Source organism: Dendrobates tinctorius, unplaced genomic scaffold (genome assembly GCF_039654945.1).
Source record: "Dendrobates tinctorius isolate UK_male_01 unplaced genomic scaffold, ASM3965494v1 ptg000241l, whole genome shotgun sequence".
NCBI lineage: Eukaryota > Metazoa > Chordata > Amphibia > Anura > Dendrobatidae > Dendrobates > Dendrobates tinctorius.
Genome location: NW_027361908.1, coordinates 2,308,650 through 2,330,441, shown reverse-complemented (window position 1 = coordinate 2,330,441; position 21,792 = coordinate 2,308,650). Strand labels below are relative to the sequence as shown.

Here is a 21,792-nt window from a genome sequence, read left to right as displayed (position 1 = left end):
AGCAGGAATACCGGTTACAAGAGACTCAGAGTCACTGGGTGCGGGGCTCCAAACACAGAGGGATTCCAGGAACATAACACAGAAGACCGTTCAGACATGGTCAGGTACAGGATAGGTACAGGATCAAGGATTCAAGCCTGGATTCAACGCCTCCAGGCCAGGGTGAATTTAGACAGGGTCAGGTACAGGATCAAGGATTCAGGCCTGGATATACCGCCTCCTGGGCAGGGCAAGGGAACAGGAATCAAGGCAGGGACTTTGGTACCATAACCGAGACAGACGAGGTCCACAGACACGAGACACACATGGCAAAGTCCAGGTGCTTTGGGAGTAGCTCTGGCCCTGCCCATAGGGCAGGGTAAGTTTATAAAGGGGCTGCCCCTCAGCAATTGGCTGGGGACAGCATTTCAAGTACACACACTAACCCTGATAAAAGCAAGGAAGGTGTGGCTGCACACGCCCTAAGCACACACACAAACCATTGCAGCACAATCAGTGCAGAAACTGCAGCTTAGCACACCTGGCATCGTCTGCAAGTCTAGACACACGTGGAAAGTCATGCACCAGCTGCAAATGACCTCACAACCCGCGGACAGCTTCCACAGCGACAACCAGGGACCACACATGCGGATGGTCACGCAGCAGAGCGAAGACCTAACAACAAATATGCAGCAGAGCAGGGAACTGAGCAGGCTCCATACAGGTAAAAGCCAGCAGTATCCCAGCTCAATTAGGGGGAAAGGAGTAAGGGGTTAAAGCAAAAAACATGCATTGTCACGCCGACAACCAAATACAAACCAAACGGCGTGACAGCCCCATTATGTTGGCAAGCAGTGGTAATGGTTTTGGGATTGATGTCAGCAGTGTAATGTTCACCAATATCAAGCCTAGGGGTTAGTAATGGAGAGAAGTCTGTCAGACACCCGCATATAATCACCTCTGGCAATCTGGATTGCCAGTTTTAGTCTTGTACTGCCTGGTGTGGAGTGGAGTATTCCTGGTAGAGGTGCTTGGAGTGTTGATCTGTGACTGCTGCTTGGTGTTTCTGCTGCGTGCAAATCCTCTCCCATTTGGTTTTTCTTCCTTTTCTCCCTGGTGTACCTCTAGTCCGTGAGTGCATGTTTGGCATTTCATTTATCCCTGTACGTCTTTCCTTGTTTATGTATATTCACAAACCAGACTAACTATTACTCCCCAATTCCAGGGGTGGGGGAGGTGGAGGGCAGATATAGGGACGATACAGTGGTTGAGCAAGGTACGTGGCCCCAGCATCTTCACCATCAGAAGTAATACGGGGAGCAGGTGTAACTAGGGCACCCATAGCGTTGGGAACAGGGAAGGAGCCCCTGGCCCCGGGTATTCAGACCACAGAATTGTGATACAGGTTGATAGAATTTTGAGAACTCAAACATGTTGTGGAACTGGTGTAAAAATGTCAAATCATAAACTTTTTTTGTACAACTACAACTTTTCAGGAATGGCTGACTAAAGTCGCCTAAATTACGACGGACATGTATTTCAGTCCTTGACTAAAGTACATTTCTTAAGATCGTGCATGTCAGCTGGAAGATGTGGCAAATATATTAAGAGGTGTATGCCTGTTAAATACATGAAGCATCTTACACCAGTGCACTCTTCATCAAGACTGGTGTGCAATATGACAGTCTTCATAAATTGGGGCATTCATACGTAAACTTAAACTGTTAATGGTCACCTTCATTCACAGAGTATGCTCCCAAGTAACATATACACAGTTGTCTTTTGAGTTCACATTTTAATAATGCACTGAAAATCCATGAAAAGACATTTACTTGTCTTTACACTGTATATGAACAATAATACCGTTGTTGTTACTAAAATGTATACAGAAGACAAAACAGGCTCATAATGTACAATTTAAAAAGAATCAACCTTTTACTGTACAAAATTCATGATGCCGGCTCCAGCTGCACACATACAACTCATGGGTCACACCATCATGAGAAGAGAAAATGCTTCATTATTGTTGCAAGTTACAAAATTCATATTGTTCGCTGAGGCTTCATAAAAGTAAATTATAAACCTTGATTAAATCATAGTATGACAGCATATGCAATTGTAACTATGTAAATTATGGGGCACGATTTTCTTAAAACATCATTAGACATCTTATACAGTGTACTGTATAAAGTGGCCATACTGAATGTTATTATCCAATATATTTATACAAACATCATGAAATTAAAAAGGAAATGTTACACGTTCACAATTAACCGATTTCAATTTCAAGATAGTAGTCACATAGAATAACTTTTCTGTGTACATCTCCTATGCAGACCTATAAGCCTCAATAGCAAAAGACTGTCTGATCCTAGGGTCTCCCTTCTAGCTATCCCCAAATTCTTATATAAATTTGTCAGGTTGGCAAAAAATTGGCGTATGGCAGTGCATTGTAGGACAAGACTATGGAGTGTTTGTACATGGAGCAATGTAGGTCTGTTTAGGATCTGTAAAACCAAAATACTAGGGTGTTTTAAAGGGAATCTGTCAGCAGGCTTTCAAGCCCCCCTCCACCTCACACCACCCAAACTTTTTATGCACCTGTAGCTCTTTCAAAAGACAAGTCCAGCAATACCTTTATATAGCCAGTCCATTCCTCCATTACGGAGAAATCAGCTTTTTAATTGGCATGTAAATGAAGATCTATTGTAGATCTGAAGACTCTGTCATTCCAGCTCTATTCCCTGCCCAGTGCTGTCTCCTCCTGCTTGACTGACGACTACTTTGCATGAAATTGCACATCATAGGTACTCTTAAGTTAATCAGGAGGAGATAGTGCTGCGTGGGGAGTAGAGCTGGAGTGACAGAGGCTTCAAATCTACAGCCTCATTTGCATATCATTTCAAACGCTAATTTCTCAGTACTGGCAGAACGGACCATGTAAAGGAAAAGCTGGACATGTTCATATAGTTCTGGATGACAGGTTCCTTTTAAACTAATACTTTTTGCACCATCTTTAGAGACATTGAAATTAAAGAGAAGAAAAAAAAATTGTATATGAAGGTAAATACTCCCACTTAAATTAAAGTGGTCGACTCATAAAAACAACCCATTTTTACAGTCTCGTTTCAGCTTCTCTGACCCTTTGTAAATAGCAGCTGTCATGGGGTAAGTCATGTCAAGTTATACATTTCCGTGCAGAGGAGTGGCCATCCAGAGCATTTTCATTCGGCTTCCTACAAACTCCCCTCAGAGGTCATATAGATAAGAGTCGTCAGTGCAGGACAACCTCTTAAAATAATGCTTTTAATCCTTGCAATTTATAGGTTGTAGTGAAGGTTTGAGAGAGAGAAAAAAATAAAGTGCTGGTCTTCAAAAAAAGACAAGATTTGTAAGATGTCATCAAAACTTCCAAGGGAGCTGTATTCCAAAAGGTGTCAATGGTAAACAAAGGATCATATCGCAGGGAAAACCTATATTCATTCCCAAATGTATTCATATCCAGTACATTCCTGCATGGTATTTAATTTATAGTAAATATAATGAAAGGGTTTCACAGTGATGGGAGCAGCCATGTTCATATAGGAAATAAGGGAAATGCAGCAAAGTGGTCTTATTCAAGTTCAATGTATTTAAGGACGTCTCCAAATATTTTGCTACAATTTCATCAACCGAGCAATTTGATCCCTTCTCCTGCGTTCTCCCGCCCAGGATTTGCTTTTTGTGCGGCATTTCAATAGTTCCTGGCGATAATCCTGGTGATGCATTGGGCAGTAGCTTTGAGGCTCACACAAAGTCTGGAAAAAAAAAAAAAAAAAAAAAACAATATGAATAAGAGATTATTTTGTTACCAACAGCCAGCAAATAATATTTACTGTACACACAATGAAACATTTTCAAAAGACCACCAAAAATTATGTGCAATGGCATTTTTTTTTCTTTTAAGAGATGGCTTATTAGACAGCGGTGTACATAAAAAATAATGGGGCCCAATAGATGTCCTAATCTGCTATGGGGTCCGGCACCGAGACCGCCGACTCACGGGTCTCATGGTGTTTCACTTGGTCGGCTGCCATTAGCGGTTCACCTCTGTTACTATACTGTTAGAGATCTAGAGGAAGATTGGTAGATCAATAGATAGCTATGGTTAGTGTCACGTTTCCGCCAGACTTAGGGCCTGCTGTTCCGGTCGCGGCCTCTAGGAGGCGCCGGACCGCCACTTTATCGTCAGACTCAGGGACGGCTGTTCCTGCCTCGGCCACTGGACAGGGCCGTGGTTCTGTCACGTCAGGCTCAGAGCCTACTGTCCCGGCTTTAGCCTCTAGGAGGCGACGGTCTGTCACGTCGCCGTTAAATTCTGGGTCTGCTGCTCCTGTCGCGGTCACTAGGAGGCGCCATGGCTCGCCCGGGAGTTATGGTGCTGACAGAGTAAGGGCACCTGCGCAGGCATCTGGTGGACGCAGGCTCCACCCCTCTGTCAGTCATCAAGAGGTTACTGCATCTCCATCTGGCCTGGTCCTGGGGGCGGTACTGATGACATCATCAGTCCAGGAACCTATGAGGGGTGACCTGATCCCTGAAATACCTTGGGACTGGTCTTGCAAGCCGCCGGATATATTCTTGGTTCCCCCGTGTGTTACTGTGTGAATTGCTTTCTGACTGACTGACTTTGGCCTGGACTTCTGACTCTCCTTCTGCCTAACGATTCTGTACCTCTGCTACTCTCCTGGTTTATGACTTTCGGCCTGAATCTGACTCTCCTTCTGCCTAACGATTCTGTACCTCTGCTACTCTCCTGGTTTATGACTTTCAGCCTGAATCTGACTCTGCTTCTGCCTAACGATTCTGTACCTCTGCTACTCTCCTGGTTTATGACTCTCGGCCTGAATCTGACTCTGCTTCTGTCTACCGTTTTTGTACCATTGCTGCCCGACTGGTTTAGACTCGCATATCTCCACGTTTGTGTCCTGTATTGGAACACCTTTCTGGCGACCGTCCTGCTCTGGTCACTGCTCCTATTCAGACAGCGCCTCCTGGGCTCTGCTATAAATCCAGATCCCTGTATAGGGGTAAAGGGTATCAGTGTTTCTCGGGGTGTTGCCTGGCTGCAGCCCAGACCCGCAGGCGGACGTCACATTATATCCGGCCATATAAAAAAAAACTGCTTCTTGTGTATATATCCAACATATACAAAAGCAATCTCCCTGAACTTTTTTTTTCTCTCCCTTCTTCTGACTGAGCTGATTTCTGGCCTAAACACCTGGTTCAGTGCACAGCCTGAAGGAGCACTTTCATCTTCCTGCACCAGTATGCTGCAGTCTGGAGCCTTCAGAGAGAGAGCTGAGCATCAGAGATCCATACTACTGAGACATCGGCCTCTGGGCAACTCTGGCTATGGTTGCCCAGGGGCACAGGTATTGCCTGCAGATGCGGCTAAAGTTTTATTGCCTATTGCCCTTTCTTTTGGTCAGAAATCTCAGTGTGTGAACGCATATGTGGATTGTGGATCTGAAGGGAATTTTATGGATTCTTTGGTTGCTAAAAGTCTCGGTGTATCCCTATTAAGACTTAATGCCCCTATAAAAACTACGGCTATTAATGGCACATCTATTGTCCAGGAGGGGGTTAAATTTGTTACTGACAAAATCACTATGTCGGTGGGAGCATTGCATACCGAGGTTATGTCATTTTTTGTGATGGATAATTTGTCTGCTGCAGTCATTTTGGGGATGCCATGGCTACGCCAGCATAATCCAGTCATCGACTGGCACCTAGGCGATGTTATACGCTGGAGTTCACACTGTCAGGAAAACTGCATGTCGCTAACAGTGAACCAAGTTAAAGTTAAACCCCTCCACATACCGTTTGCCTTCAGAGATTTTGAGGATGTCTTTTCTATTGCAAAATCTGAAAAGCTACCCCCTCACAGAAAGTATGATTGCCCTATAGATCTGATTCCAGATGCCCGTCTCCCAAAAGGGAGAATATTTAATCTCTCAGGTCCAGAGCGTCAGGCTATGAACGAGTACATAGCTGATAGCTTAAAAAAGGGGTTTATTAGACCGTCCATTTCACCAGTTGGAGCTGGCTTCTTCTTTGTAGAAAAGAAAGATGGTGGTCTCAGACCCTGCATTGACTACCGGGAATTGAATGCAATCACTGTAAAGAACCAGTACCCGCTTCCACTCATCCCTGATCTTTTTAATCAGCTAATGGGAGCCCGTTGGTTTACTAAACTGGACCTCCGGGGGGCATACAATCTAGTCCGCATAAGAGACGGGGATGAGTGGAAAACAGCCTTTAATACCCCTCTTGGCCACTTTGAGTACCTGGTAATGCCCTTCGGACTCAGTAACGCACCTGCCGTGTTCCAGCACTTTGTAAATGACATTTTCAGGGACATTTGTGGGGTGTATGTCGTCGTGTATTTAGATGACATTTTGATTTATTCTGCTGACCCTGTGACACATGCTCAGCACGTTCGCTCTGTACTGCAGAGACTGCGAGAACACTCCCTGTTTGCTAAACTGGAGAAATGTGTTTTTTTTGCGGAGGAGGTACAATTTTTAGGATATGTGGTTTCAAGCACAGGCTTCCGTATGGATCCTGCCAAGATCCAACCTATTAAAACTTGGGTGCAACCCAAGTCGCTAAAAGCGCTGCAGCGATTTTTAGGGTTTGCAAATTATTACCGAAAATTCATCAGGGGTTTCTCCGAAATTGCTAAACCACTCACGGATTTGACCCGAAAAGGGGCAGACGTGACCAATTGGAACCCTGAGGCAATTCAGGCTTTTGCTACGTTAAAAGAGTGCTTTGTAGCCAACCCAGTTTTGGTTCAGCCTGATCTGGACCGCCCGTTTATTGTAGAGGTGGACGCCTCTGAGGTCGGAGTTGGAGCAGTGCTGTCGCAAGGCACTGCATCACTCACTCAGCTTCGCCCATGTGCCTTTTTCTCCCGCAAATTCTCTGCCACTGAGAAGAATTACGATATAGGTAATCGGGAGTTATTGGCGATCAAATGGGCCTTCGAGGAATGGCGCCACTTCCTCGAAGGCGCCAAACATAAGATCACTGTGATTACAGATCACAAGAATCTGACTTACCTGGAGTCAGCTAAAAGATTAAATCCTAGACAAGCGAGGTGGGCCTTGTTCTTCTCTAGGTTTGATTTCTTAATAACCTTTCGTCCTGGTACCAAAAATGTGAGGGCTGATGCTCTCTCTCGAAGTTTCTGCTCCTCACAGGCTGAGGACTCGGAGCCAGTTCCAATACTGGCCAATGGTATTGTTGTGTCGGCTGTGTCTCTGGACCTTCTGGAGGAGATCCGTAGGTCCCCAGAACCAGCCCCTGACTCGACGCCCCCCCAGAAATTGTTTGTTCCAGCGCCGTTTCGCCTACAAGTTCTGAAGGAGTCGCACGACTCCGTCCTGGCAGGCCATCCTGGGGTCAATAATACCGCCAGGCTTGTGACTAGGAGTTTTTGGTGGCCAACGGTAGTTAAGGACTGCAAGGATTATGTACTAGCTTGTGAAATCTGTGCTCGCGCCAAGTCCCCTCACAATCGGCCTGCCGGCTGGCTCCAGTCCTTGCCCGCTCCAGAGAGTCCATGGACCCACATCTCCATGGACTTCATTACTGACCTACCACCCTCAGAGGGGAAGACATGTATCTGGGTGGTGGTGGACAGGTTCAGTAAGCAATGTCATTTCGTTCCCCTCTCTGGATTACCTAATTCAGAAACTCTGAGTAAGTTGTTTATTGTTCATGTAATAAGGCTGCATGGCGCTCCAGAGAATATCGTGTCCGACCGAGGTACCCAGTTTGTTTCCAAATTCTGGAGAGCATTCTGCAAACGTATTGGTATTGAATTATCCTTCTCCTCCGCTTACCACCCTGAGACCAATGGTCAAACGGAGCGTACCAACCAGGCTCTAGAGCAATATCTTCGCTGCTATGTCTCGGAACATCAGTCTGATTGGGCGGAACATCTCCCATTAGCTGAGTTCGCTCTAAATAACCAGTACCAGGAATCTATCAAAACCACCCCGTTCTTCTGCAATCATGGTTTGCACCCACGTTTTGGTTCATTTTCGGCCAAGATGTCGGAGCTTCCGGGAGTAGAGAATTCCATACGTCACTTAAGGACAATCTGGTCGGAGGTGAACACAAACTTGAAAGGGTCCCAGGTCAGGCAGGCTTCGGCCGCAAATAAACGGAGGTCCACGGGGCCGCACCTAGGAGTTGGGGACAAAGTTTGGCTGTCTACCAGAAACATTAAGCTTAAGGTGCCATCTGCCAAACTGGGGCCCAGGTTTATTGGTCCCTACGAGATATTAGAAGTAATTAACCCGGTAGCCTTTCGTTTAAGGCTCCCTCAGTCTTTTAAAATTCCTAATGTTTTCCACAAATCCCTTCTCAAGGTGTACCGCTCCCCAATTCATCCCGTCCAGTCCCCTCCTCCTCCAGTTTTGGTCAAGGGTGCCTTGGAGTATGAAGTCCAGGGCATCCTTGATTCCCGTTTAGTGAGAAAGTCTGTGCAATATTTAGTTCATTGGAAAGGCTATGGCCCAGAGGAGAGGTCCTGGGTCCCCGCTAGTGACATTCATGCCAAGGGGTTGATTAGAAGGTTTCACCTCCTTCACCCTGATAAACCGGGTTTTGAGGGTCCGGAGGCCCCTCTTGGAGGGGGGGGTACTGTCACGTTTCCGCCAGACTTAGGGCCTGCTGTTCCGGTCGGGGCCTCTAGGAGGCGCCGGACCGCCACTTTAACGTCAGACACAGGGACGGCTGTTCCTGCCTCGGCCACTGGACAGGGCCGTGGTTCTGTCACGTCAGGCTCAGAGCCTACTGTCCCGGCTTTAGCCTCTAGGAGGCGACGGTCTGTCACGTCGCCGTTAAATTCTGGGTCTGCTGCTCCTGTCGCGGTCACTAGGAGACGCCATGGCTCGCCTGGGAGTTATGGTGCTGACAGAGTAAGGGCACCTGCGCAGGCATCTGGTGGACGCAGGCTCCACCCCTCTGTCAGTCATCAAGAGGTTACTGCATCTCCATCTGGCCTGGTCCTGGGGGCGGTACTGATGACATCATCAGTCCAGGAACCTATGAGGGGTGACCTGATCCCTGAAATACCTTGGGACTGGTCTTGCAAGCCGCCGGATATATTCTTGGTTCCCCCGTGTGTTACTGTGTGAATTGCTTTCTGACTGACTGACTTTGGCCTGGACTTCTGACTCTCCTTCTGCCTAACGATTCTGTACCTCTGCTACTCTCCTGGTTTATGACTTTCGGCCTGAATCTGACTCTCCTTCTGCCTAACGATTCTGTACCTCTGCTACTCTCCTGGTTTATGACTTTCAGCCTGAATCTGACTCTGCTTCTGCCTAACGATTCTGTACCTCTGCTACTCTCCTGGTTTATGACTCTCGGCCTGAATCTGACTCTGCTTCTGTCTACCGTTTTTGTACCATTGCTGCCCGACTGGTTTAGACTCGCATATCTCCACGTTTGTGTCCTGTATTGGAACACCTTTCTGGCGACCGTCCTGCTCTGGTCACTGCTCCTATTCAGACAGCGCCTCCTGGGCTCTGCTATAAATCCAGATCCCTGTATAGGGGTAAAGGGTATCAGTGTTTCTCGGGGTGTTGCCTGGCTGCAGCCCAGACCCGCAGGCGGACGTCACAGTTAGATGGAAGGACTATCTGAGGTTATACAACAAAATCCCCATCACATTTGGCAAGGTACACATCTGGCAAGCCCTCCAGTGGCAGCAAAATTATAACTTAGTGCATGGCTTGACAACATGCAGATGAGGCATTTTTTGACATTGGAAGCAGCTTTTTGCTTCATTTAATTGATAAAGGAAGCAAATGCCATAAACGAGCACTCTTGTGTATGCAGATACTGACTGCAGCCATATAGGCTCACAATTTAAATGTGTACTGAGGAAATGAAATATGGGACACGAAAAAAAGTGAGCCCACTCCCCCCAAAAAAGCTCCTTGTTCAGTGAAACATACATTATAAATAATACGAGGGGACATTTTATAAAATCTAATAAGCCATTTTTTATTGCATACTTACATTAGTTATGCACACCTTACCTGTCCACATTATATTCCCTATTTTCTCTGCACCAGAATACCTCAATGTATGGCCCTTTAGTGTTGCACCCTTGGCGTGAATATATTAATATATACATATACACACACACACACACACACACATACACATATACACACACCGTATATACTTGAGTATAAGTCGTTCCGAGCATAAGTCGACCCCCCCCTAATTTTGCCTCAAAAACCTGGGAAAACTTATTGACTCGAGTATAAGTCTAGGGTGGGAATTGCCGAAGATACTGGTAAATTTCAAAAATAAAAATAGATAAGAATAAAAGTAAAATTAAGTGAGACATCAGTAGGTTAAATGTTTTTGAATATTTATTTAAAAGAAAAACATTAAACAAGCCCTGTAAGTTGAAAAGAGGGTCAACAAAACCAATAGGGCAACAACAATGACTTTAAAAGTACAAAAACCTCAGCTCAATGTAAAACACAAGAGTTAAAATCCTTCAAAGTCACTGGATTACTCATCATCTGTATGTCCAAACAGAGCTTCAGCTGGTAAGAGGTTATCAGCATAGACATTGTCGTCATCATCAATGAGTTGGTCATCATCGTCACTGCTGTCGACTTCATACAAAGCGCTGTCTTCACTTCCATCCATAGCATTACTAATGCCACATTTCTTGAAGGTGCGTTGCACCATGTCCTCTGGAATCTCTTCCCATGCATCACAAACCCACTTTGCTATTAATTCTATGTCCGGCTTCATCAGATTTCCAAGTTTTGTTAGTCGGGCTTGACCAGATGACATCCATTCATGCCACATTGTTATGATGAGTCACCGAAGGAGGAAAAAACAAAATACCAACTAAGTCCAGAAAAACCAGAGAGGTTGGCAGCTATCGGATTGCAGACCCCTGAACCTATCCACAACAACTAGCAGTAGCCGTGGGGGGTTCCTACGGTGCCCTAGACCCCTCGATCACAGCCGGAGAGCTACACAGCCTAAAGACAGAAAGGGGAAAAACTAAACTGCCCCAGAGCAGACCCCAAAGCAATAGGCAGCCCCCAACATATAATGACGGTGAAGCAAGATGAAAACACTAACACAGATAGAAAGATAGGTTGAGCAAATGATGGGGCCCAAGCTAACTACATAGGACAGGATAGGAAAGCTGCTGTCTGCCATCCGCAAAAACCCTATCAAAATGAGCCAAACGACTGATAGGAAAAACAGGCCCTGAAGTCGCTAGGCTTCAAAAGACTATATCAGCACTCCGGTATATTCTGAAGACAGAGCAAAAGATCAACAGATCAGAGACAAAAATGGAATTCAGCTCTCCCCCGGCCGAGGATGGCAGAACACCCAAAAAACAAGGCAAGACAAAAACAAAACTGAAGAGTACAAAGCAGAGCAGAAAAACTTAGCTTTGAGATGCAGGAATCAGACTGGTCTCCAAGAATCCAGCAGGAAAATCACCAGCCAGGAAGAAGGGCGTCGGCAGCCTTATATCCAGTCCTCAATTCCAGCCACCCAGTTATCATCTAGCTGCCCAGGTGTTTGGTAATCAGTCTCACTACCTTCCTTCACCAGAGGAGGGAGTTCATCAGACCTCAATGGTGAAGGGAAAAATGAACTCACAACACCACATCCTCCGGACACGGTCTTTGAAAGGTTTATTTAAACACACATCTAGGGGCTGCAATACAGATGTAAGTCCACCTGGAATAACCGCCAAAGTAACTTGAGAAGACTTTGCCAATTTTTTGATGTCATCACATGTGTGGGCTCTGAACATATCCCAAACTAGCAATGATGGTTTTTTTCTTTAAGGCTGTTCCTGGTCGTCCATTCCAAATTTCTTCCAGCCATTTTTTTGTTCCATCTTCATCCATCCAGCCTTTAATATGAGCGCGCACTGTAATTCGTGGTGGGAATTGGACCTTTTTAGGCAGGGTCTTTCTTTTAAAAATAATGACAGGCCGCAGCTTAGTTCCATTAGCCAAACATGAAAGAACGACTGTGAAATGATTTTTTTCATTTCCTGTGGTTCTGAGTAGAATAGTTTTTTCTCCCATATTTGCCACAGTTCTGTTGCTGGGAAGATCAAAAGTCATAGGTGTTTCATCCATATTTCCAATATCTCCCAGGTCATAGTTATGGATCCTTCTTTGTTTTATGATGAATGAATGGAATGACATCACTTTTTCATCAAGGTCTTTTGGCAACTTCTGTGAAATCTTTGTTCTTTGTCGCAAACATAGGCCAAATCTATTCATGAAACGGGTACACCATCCTGCTGATGCAACAAATTTTTCAATTCCTGGTGCTTTCAATTGATCTTCTTTAGCCATTTGAAGGGCACATAAGCGAATTCCCATGTGTGTTACGCAGTAGCCATGTTGACGACACTCCATAACCCATTTATGCAATTCAGTCTCTAGAGCCTCATACGACACCCTCAAACCACGTTGAGCTTTTTTTGCCTTTGGAGTCTTTTCCAAGTCCTCTTTCATTTTCCGCCAATCCCTCACTAGTTTTTCGTTAACACAAAATTCCCTACTTGCAATACTGTTATTGCTTTCTTCTGCTCTTGACACAACCTTAAGTTTGAAACCAGCTTCGTACGACCTGCGTTTTTGCTTTGGTCCGGGATTTGAAGTACTGGGATCCATTTCTAACAGGATAAAAAAAAACGCTCTGTCCAAATACCGTAATGCTGCACAACATATGCCCCCATAAATGCTGCACAGTGAATAATGGTGGCCCAAATACCGTAATGCTGCACAACATATGCCCCCATAAATGCTGCACAGTGAATAATGGTGGCCCAAATACCGTAATGCTGCACAACATATGCCCCCATAAATGCTGCACAGTGAATAATGGTGGCCCAAATACCGTAATGCTGCACAACATATGCCCCCATAAATGCTGCACAGTGAATAATGGTGGCCCAAATACCGTAATGCTGCACAACATATGCCCCCATAAATGCTGCACAGTGAATAATGGTGGCCCCAATGCATGATTTATTGGTCAAGTGATAGGATTACCGGTAATCCTATCATGTTGCTGCTGCCCCTGCTGGGCACTATATACTCACCTCCGTTGCTGACAGCTGCTCCTGAGCGTTACCGGCTCTTCAGTGACTCAGGCAGAGGGCGCGTGCTATCCACGTCATCGCGCCCCCTGCACGTCACTGCCAGAAGACGCGCCGGGAGAGAGCGGCGCACAGCGACTTGTAACGCCGCCGCCCTATCATCACCCGCTGCCGCCGGGACACTGACAGGCTGCAGGGGACCGCAGACACGTACCGGGGAACGCGGAGACGACGGGGACCAGGTAAGTTTGAACCATGACCCGAATATAAGTTGAGGGGGGTCTTTTTCAGCCCAAAAAGGGGGCTGAAAAACTCGACTTATATTCGAATATATATATATATATAAATAAAAGTTATTTTTATCAAATAAAATGTAAAGTTGAAAAGAGAAATCTAAATCAAAAATATTTCTTGTGACTGCCCTTTGCATTCAAAACACCATCAATTCTTCTGGGTACTCTTGCAGAGTTTTTGAAGACCAACCGTATGAAGGTTGTCCCAAACATCCTTTTGTCTCTTCATGTAATCCCACACAGACACGATGTGGAGATTTGGGCTCTGCGGGGGACTACACAACTTCCAGGACTCCTCCTTCTTTAGACTGAGTATAGTTCTTACTAATATTGGCTGTTTGTTGTGTTGTTGTCTTGCTGCAGAATAAATTTGCAACCAATCAGATGCCTCCTTGATAGTATTGCATAAAGGATAAGTATTCGGTATTTTTTCACATTGAGGACATCATTGAGCCTGACTAAATCCTCAGCTCAATTTGCTGAAATGCAGCCTTAAACTTACAAGCAACCCCAGTCATGCTTCACTGTTGCCTGCAGACATTCAGATGCTTGTAGTTGGGTCCGACTGGTTGCTACCAATTCTGAGCCAATAGCACTCATGGATATTTTCCAATTTTGAAGGGAAGTATAATGTCTCATTTGCTGCACTAAATTTCATAGGCATACCACTACAGTCCTTAATGTTGCCCATTTTGTGATGCTTCTTGTTTAAAAGAAAAAAAAAAAAAAAAGAGCTTGAACAGCATAGGAGAACTCAGTCTGTTTTGAAATGCTTGCCTGGGAGAAACCTTGCTGAAGCAGGATAACTACCTTGTATCTTGGCGCTGTGCTCGGCATTACCATGGTATATGACTTGTGACAGGAAACTGCTACAAAAGGTGAGGTTGTGGAAGACAGATTTTGGCTATTCCTCACCCAGTGTTACAAAGTTTATTCACTTGACGCATTTCACCCTACATATAAAAATAATGTTTATCAGCTGTTTGGTATAATTGATTACTCATACATCTTACTATAATCCTGCAAAACCCCTGACTTTGGGCAATTGTACCAAAAAGAATTGATGCAGTTTTGAAGACAAGGCTGTTCCCACCAAATATTGATGTGATTTAGATTTATCTCGTTCTTTCAGTTTGCTAGTGGATACAAATAAATTATCAACAATTTTATTTTTAAATATACCAATACTTTGCAGGATTTTCCCCCCACACATCTAGAACTTCTGCACCGTACAATAAGTTATATATAGGACAATTAAGAGATTAAGGTGTTGTCCAATAACGGACAAAACCTGTATAAAAATCTCACCTTGTATTCTGGAAAAAACTCACTGTATCCCCCTTTCAGTAGATACACCTCTGGATAATAAAGACTTGGATAGTCATTCCTGGCACGATCTTCTTCTCTCAAGAAGCGAGACCTTTGAAGAAGCAATAAGACAGGCAAATCTAAGGAAGTATCAAACTTCTGTAAGGCTTAAGATAAATGATTACCTACCCCTTGGTAGCGGTGTATGTAGAGCTAGAATAGTGTCCAAAAACCACAAGGTAAAACCCATGTAGTATTACTGAAAAATACCATGTTACAGAGGTTGTGATGCTTGGCTTGCACAGGTGAGATCTTAGTGTGCCCATACAGGTAGCAATAGTGCGCTAAGAAGGTTCTTATAGGCAAAAATATCAAAGTTTAATAAATAACATTTACCCCATGTCTACTTTACATCAGCATCATTTTTTAAACTTTTTTTCTTGTCACGATGTTAGAAGGCCTAAAAGTTTTGCAGCAATTTTTCAAATTTTTTCATTGAAATTTACAAACCTTACGTTGTTTTTTAGGCACTACATCCCTTTGAAGTGACTTTGATGAGTTTATATGTCAGAAAACTGGTAAACAAGACCCCATTTAAAAACTACACCCCTCAATGTATTCAAAACCGCATTCAGAAAGTTTCATAACAAGTCAGGTTTTTCACAGGAATTTACAAAAACAAAATGGACCCTACAATTTGTTGTGCAACTTCTCCTGAGCATGCAGATACCCCACATGTGGTCTGAAACTACTGTTTGGGTCTACAGATTGTGGATGCAATGTTGCTGGATCCAGCTGCTGCTCTTTCATATGATGGACTACACTTCTCTCATACCCAAAGATCGGACAATAGAGCAGGTGGAGGCGTAGGTCTGCTCCTATCACCCAAATGTACCTTTCAGGGTATTCCTGAAGTACAGTCACTTGTCTTCCCTTCTTTCGAGGTCCATGCTGTCAGACTCTACGTCCCCACCCTCATCATGGGAGACTTCAACATCCCCATTGCTCTTCCCCTCTCACCATCTGCTTCTCACCTTTTATCTCTAACCTCCTCTTTCGGCCTCTCGCAGCATACTATCTCCCCCACGCATGAAGACGGAAACTCCTTCGACTTGGTCTTCTCCCGGCTTTGCTCAGTGGATGATTTCACAAACTCCCCTCTCCCGCACTGACCACAACCTTCTATCATTCTCCACCAACAACTGCCATCCCACCCAGATGACCCCCACTTTCTACACATAGAAACATACAGGCCATTAACACCCCAAAACTTATGAAGAACTTGCAGTCATCGTTGGCCCTAATTTCTTCCCTCTCATGTCCTGATTCTGCACTGAAGCATTAAAATGAAACACTTCAAAGTGCCCTAGATGAAACTGCACCTCCTATACATAGAACAACTAGGTACAGACGGCGACAACCCTGGCACACGCTGCAAACACGCTTCCTACAACGGTGTTCCAGGTGCGCTGAACGTCTGTGGAAAAAATCCAATCTACCCGAAGATTTCATCCATTATAAGTTTATGCTTAAAACATACAACACTGCCCTTCACCTCTCAAAACAAATCTATTTCAACACCCTCACCACCTCACTATCCAATAACCTGAAACATCTGACACTTTTCATTCCCTACTCAACCCAGGAGTGCAGGCCCCAACCACGGAGCTCCACGCTGACGATCTGGCTAACTATTTCAAAGAAAAAATTGACCATATCCGACAGGAAATTATATCCCAATTCCCTCATGCCATGCACTGTCCTCCCTCCCCCGCTGCATCTAGTTCACTCTCAGATTTTGAACCAGTTGAAGAAGTAATCAGGCTCCTTTCATCTTCTCGCCCTACCACTTGCACCAGTGCATCACATCTCCAGTCCCTTTCCCCTGCTATCACCACTCACCTAAGTAAAATATTTAACCTCTCTCTCTCTTCCGGTATCTTTCCTTCCTCATTTAAGCATGCCATCATACAGCCATTACTTAAAAAAAAATCTTTCGACCAAAACTGTGCCGCTAACTATAGACCTGTCTCTAATCTTCCCTTCAGCGCTAAACTCCTGGAACGCCTGGTTTACGCCCGACTTATCCGCTATCTCTCAGATAACTCGCTCCTCGACCCTCTACAATCCGGTTTCCGCTCTCTTCACTCAACTAATACTGCCCTCACTAAAGTCTCTAATGATCTTCTAACAGCTAAATCTAATGGTCTCTACTCCATGCTAATTCTCGTGGATCTCTCCGCAGCATTCGACACTGTGGATCATCAGCTCCTCCTCACTATGCTCCGTTCCATCGGCCTCAAGGACACAGTTCTCTCCTGGTTCTCCTATCTCCTTGATCACTCCTTTACTGTATCTTTTGCTGGCTCCTCCTCCTCCTCTCATTTTCCCCTTACTGTTGGGGTTCCTCAAGGATCAGTTCTAGGCACCCTCCTCTTCTTTGTATACTGCCCCTATTGGTCAAGCAATCAGTTGATTTGGGTTCCAGTACCATCTCTATGATGATGACACCCAATACACTCTTCTCCTAATATTACGCCTGCCTTTTTGGAAAACACCAGTGATTGTCATACCGCTGTCTTTAACATCATGTCCTCCCTCTATCCGAAACTGAACTCCTCATGTTTCCTCCCTCTACTAACCTACCTATGCCCGACATTGCCACTTCCGTGTGTGATTCCACCATTACTCCCCAGCAACATGCCCGCTGTCTTGAGGTCATACTTGATTCCGAGCTTTCATTCACCCCCCCCCCCCCCACATCCGATCACTGGCTCGCTCTTGTTATATGCACCTCAAAAACATTTCTATAATTCGACCCTGCAAAAACTCTTACTGTTTCTCTTATTCATTCTCGTCTGGACTATTGTAACTCTCTACTAATCGGTCTCCCTCTTACCAAACTCTCCCCTCTCCAATCTGTCCTGAATGCTGCAGCTAGGATCATTTTCCTCACCAATCGTTATACCGATGCCTCTACCTTGTGCCAGTCCTTACACTGGCTACCCATCCACTACAGAATTCAGTAAAAACTTATTACCCTCACCCACAAAGCACTCCATGGCTCAGCACCACCCTACCTCTCTTCCCTTGTTTCAGCCTACCACCCTACCCGTGCCCTCCGTTTGCTAATGACCTGAGGTTAACATCCTCAATAATCAGAACCTCCAACTCCCATCTCCAAGACTTTTCACGTGCTGCACCAATTCTTTGGAATGCACTACCCATGTTAATACGATTAATCCCCAATCCCCACAGTTTTAAGCGTGCCCTAAAAATCCATTTCTTCAGACTGACCTATCGTCTCAACGCATTAACCTAAATATCCCTGTGTGGCTCATTCAAAATTTTTTACCATAACCAGGTTCCTCGCATCATGTTCTCACATGATTTATGCAGTTAATAGCCCTCTGTGTCTGTACTGTTACATAGTTATACTGTTAACTGGTTCATGCAGCAACAGGAACACCCGATTTTTACACTATGGCTGGTCCAAACAATAAAAGAAATTGTTACCATCCACCTTTCGTGTGTTCCCTTTTTCCTTATAGATTGTAAGCTTGCGAGTAGGGCCCTCACTCCTCTCGGTATCTGTTTTGACCTATGTGTTTATTCATACGCTGTAATGTCTATTGTCTGTAGAAATCCCCTCTATAATGTAAAGTGCTGTCGAATATGTTGGCGCTATAAAATTATTATTATTGCATTTGCAGAGCCCTCGAAGTGCCAAAACAGTAGAATCCCCCACAAATGACCCCTTTTTGAATACTACACCTCTCAAGGACTTCTTGTATGGGTGCGATGTCCATCTTGAATCCACAGCCGCTTCACAGAATTTTAGAATATTGGGCCATGAAAATTAAATGTATTTTTCTTCTACAAAAATACTGCTTTAGCGCCAAAATGTCTTATTTTCACAATGGTAAAAAGAGAATATAGATCCCACAATTTGTTGTACAATATTTCCCGAATACAGACAAGCCCCGTTGGTGGGTAGAAACTACAGCTTGGGTCAACATAAGGGCTCAGAAGAAAAGGTGTGCCATTTTACTTTTGGAGCGCAATTTTTTTGGCTAGAACAAATTGTGAAATCCATAGTCACTCTATGAGAGCTAGGGAAGTGCCAAAACAGCAGAAACACCAGACAAGTGACCCCATTTAGGAAACTAAAACCCTCAAGCATTTTAAACCCAGGTGATTAAAATGCATTTATAAAAACAAGCTATGATTCATTGCCTACATTTTTGGACCTCTTTCAGTTGAGAATTCGCAGTGAAACACCAGTATTACGCGTTTTTCTGCCACTGATGGGACCAAAGGACACTTGAGAAAATAATCCAAGACATCTTCTGCTCGATGAAAATTCAAAGCACCCTGTGAAGATAGCAGAATTTAAAAGACAATGTTTTACAAGCCAAATCAATGACTATAGTGGTAGTAAATTGCGAAAGGAGACTTAAGATCAGATGTGGTAACAAGGAATAAAGGAATATATACTGTATATGTGTATATATTTATTAATTTTTCTCAAATCATAATGATAGCGCAAAACATCCAAATGACCCTGATCAAAAGTTCACATGCCCCATTTTTTAATACCATGTATTGCCCCCCTATAACATCAATGACAGCTTGAAGTCTTTTGTGGTAGTTGTGAATGAGGTTCTTTACTTTCTCAGATGGTAAAGCTGCCCACTCTTCTTGGCAAAAAGCCTCCAGTTCCTGTAAATTAATGGGCTGTCCAGCATGAACTGCGTGCTTGAGATCTCCCCAGAGTGGCACAATGATATTGAGGTCAGGAGACGGAGATGGCCACTCCAGAACCTTCACTTTGTTTTGCTGTAGCCAATGACAGGTGGACTTGGCCTTGTGTTTTGGATCATTGTTGTCATGCCGTTCTATCTGTACCTGGTTGTCGGCATGACAATGCATGTCTTTGCTTTAACCTTTTGCTCCTTTCCCCCTAATTGAGCTGGGATACTGTTGGCTATTACCTGTATGGAACCTGCTCAGTTCCCTGCTCTGCTGTGTAGCCGTACAGGTGTTGTTAGGTCTTTGCTCTTCTGCATGACCATCCGCATGTGTGGTCCCTGGTTGCCGCTGTGGAAGCTGTCCGCGGGTTGCGAGGTCATTTGCAGCTGGTGCATGACTTTCCACGTGTGTCTGGGCGTGTAGCCACTGCCAGGTGCCCTGAGACTCAGTCCCTGCACTGACTGTGCTGTAAAAGTTTCTGTTTGTGCTTAGAGTGTGCGCAGCCACACCTTCCCTACTTTTATCAGGGTTAGTGCGTGTACTTGAAATGCTGTCCCCAGCCAATTGCTGAGGGCAGCTCCTATATAAAGTTCCCATGCCCTATGGGCAGGGCCAAAGCTACTCACAAAGCTCCTGAACTTTGCCGTGTGTTTGGTGTTCTTGGACCTCTCCTGTCTATGTTTTGGTACCAAAGTCCTTGCCTTGATTCCTGTTTTGCCCTGTTCCTGCGCCTGTCCTGGAGGCGATATATCCAGGCCTGAATCCTTGATCTTGTACTTGACCCTGTCTGAACTGTGTCTGCTGTGTTGTGTTCCTGGAATCCCTTTGTGTCTGGAGCCTCGCACCCAGTGACTGAGTCTCTTGTAACTGGTGTTTCTGCTGAGCATATACTACACTGTGCTCTGACTACCATGTGGTGCTAGCTCCATGCAGGCCCAGCAATCCTACGGTTCTGGCACCATCATCCTTCAGTTCCTTCCTAGGTCCGATGCCTGGAGCCTGACGACCGCAGTCTGGAACCTGATGACCGCAGTGGTGCCTGTAGGTCGTGTCAAATGTCCGGAACCGAACAACTCCTGTCTGATGTCTGCCGGTGACTCCGACGTCCTGCCTGTGTCCTGATGACCTCGTGTACCCTGATGTCCTGCCTGTGTCCTGATGTCCCACCTATGTGTGCCACGGTGATCCCTTAGTGCCTTAGGGTCCACTGGGTAGTATCCTTCTGAGAGGTGTGGAATCGGGAGCCTGTCAGTCATGTTTGGTTTATGTACTGTGTGACTTTACTTTAGTAAACTTTACGTCGTTCTCTATACCTTAAGTTATGCGGTGTAATCAAGTCATATGTGTCTTCTCCTTGTCCACATGCTCAGCTGCCAGCAGAACCCCGATCGCTGCCCATTTCTGGTTTAGGGTAGGTCTGAGTCCCCCTCTGCGGTATGGAGGGTCCATATTGCGTCCCCGGGGGAAGTGTGCCCCACACCCTTATGGTCGGCCGGCGTGGGGGCGTTTTTGGGCTGGGCCGTGTCTGCAGTTTTTCATGACAATTGTCATGTTGGAACATCCCAGTACATCCCATGCACAACTTCCAGGCTGATGATTGCAAATTTGCCTTCAGTATTTGCTGATAACGTGCTGCATTCATCTTTCCTTCAACTTTGACCAAGTTTCATGTGCCTCTATAGCTCACACATCCCCAAAACATCAGCGATCCACCTCGGTGCTTTACAGTAGGAATGGTGTTCCTTTCGTCATAGGCCTTAACCTCTCTCCAAACATAACGTTTATGGTTGTGGACAAAAAGTTCAATTTTGGTCTCATTACTCTAAAATACCAGTTGCCAATTACTAAATTGTTCCAGAAGTTTTGAGGCTTGTCTCTGTGCTGTTTTGCGTATTGTAGGAGAGATACTTTGTGGCATTTGCACAGTAATAGCTTTCTTCTGGCGGCTCGACCATGCAGCCTATTTTTCGTCAAGTGCCTCCTTATTCTGCATCTTGAAACAGCCACACCGCTAGTTTTCAAAGAGTCCAGTATTTCAGCTGATGTTATTTGTGGGTTTTGCTTTGAATCCTGAATAATTTTCCTTGTATTTGTCACAGGTCACAGGTGAGGATGTTACCTTTAGTAGCCATTCAAACCCATTTGTGTCAACATCTGTGCATGTTATCAGGCCAAAATCACCAGGGTATGTGAACTTAACTTTTGATCAGAGTCATTTGGATGTTTTGGGTTGCCATTATGATTTAAAAAGAGAAAACACAGTAGTTTGATAATAAATGTCTTCAC

The 21,792-nt window shown here is 44.9% G+C and overlaps 1 protein-coding gene across 2 annotated transcripts in view; it reads right to left on the bottom strand.

Annotated features, from left to right (window-relative positions):
- Window positions 1-1,754: 1,754 nt before the first annotated feature.
- Window positions 1,755-21,792, bottom strand: part of CDC25C (cell division cycle 25C) — a 122,825-nt gene continuing 102,787 nt past the window's right edge. For both annotated transcript variants that reach the window (XM_073556908.1, XM_073556907.1), the window contains exons 15-17: window positions 18,995-19,128; window positions 14,755-14,866; window positions 1,755-3,776 (exon numbers count right to left, since the gene is read on the bottom strand). In XM_073556908.1, coding sequence (XP_073413009.1) covers window positions 3,636-3,776; window positions 14,755-14,866; window positions 18,995-19,128 — 387 coding nt within the window. In that variant the 3' untranslated portion in view covers window positions 1,755-3,635. The remainder of the gene's footprint in view (window positions 3,777-14,754; window positions 14,867-18,994; window positions 19,129-21,792) is intronic.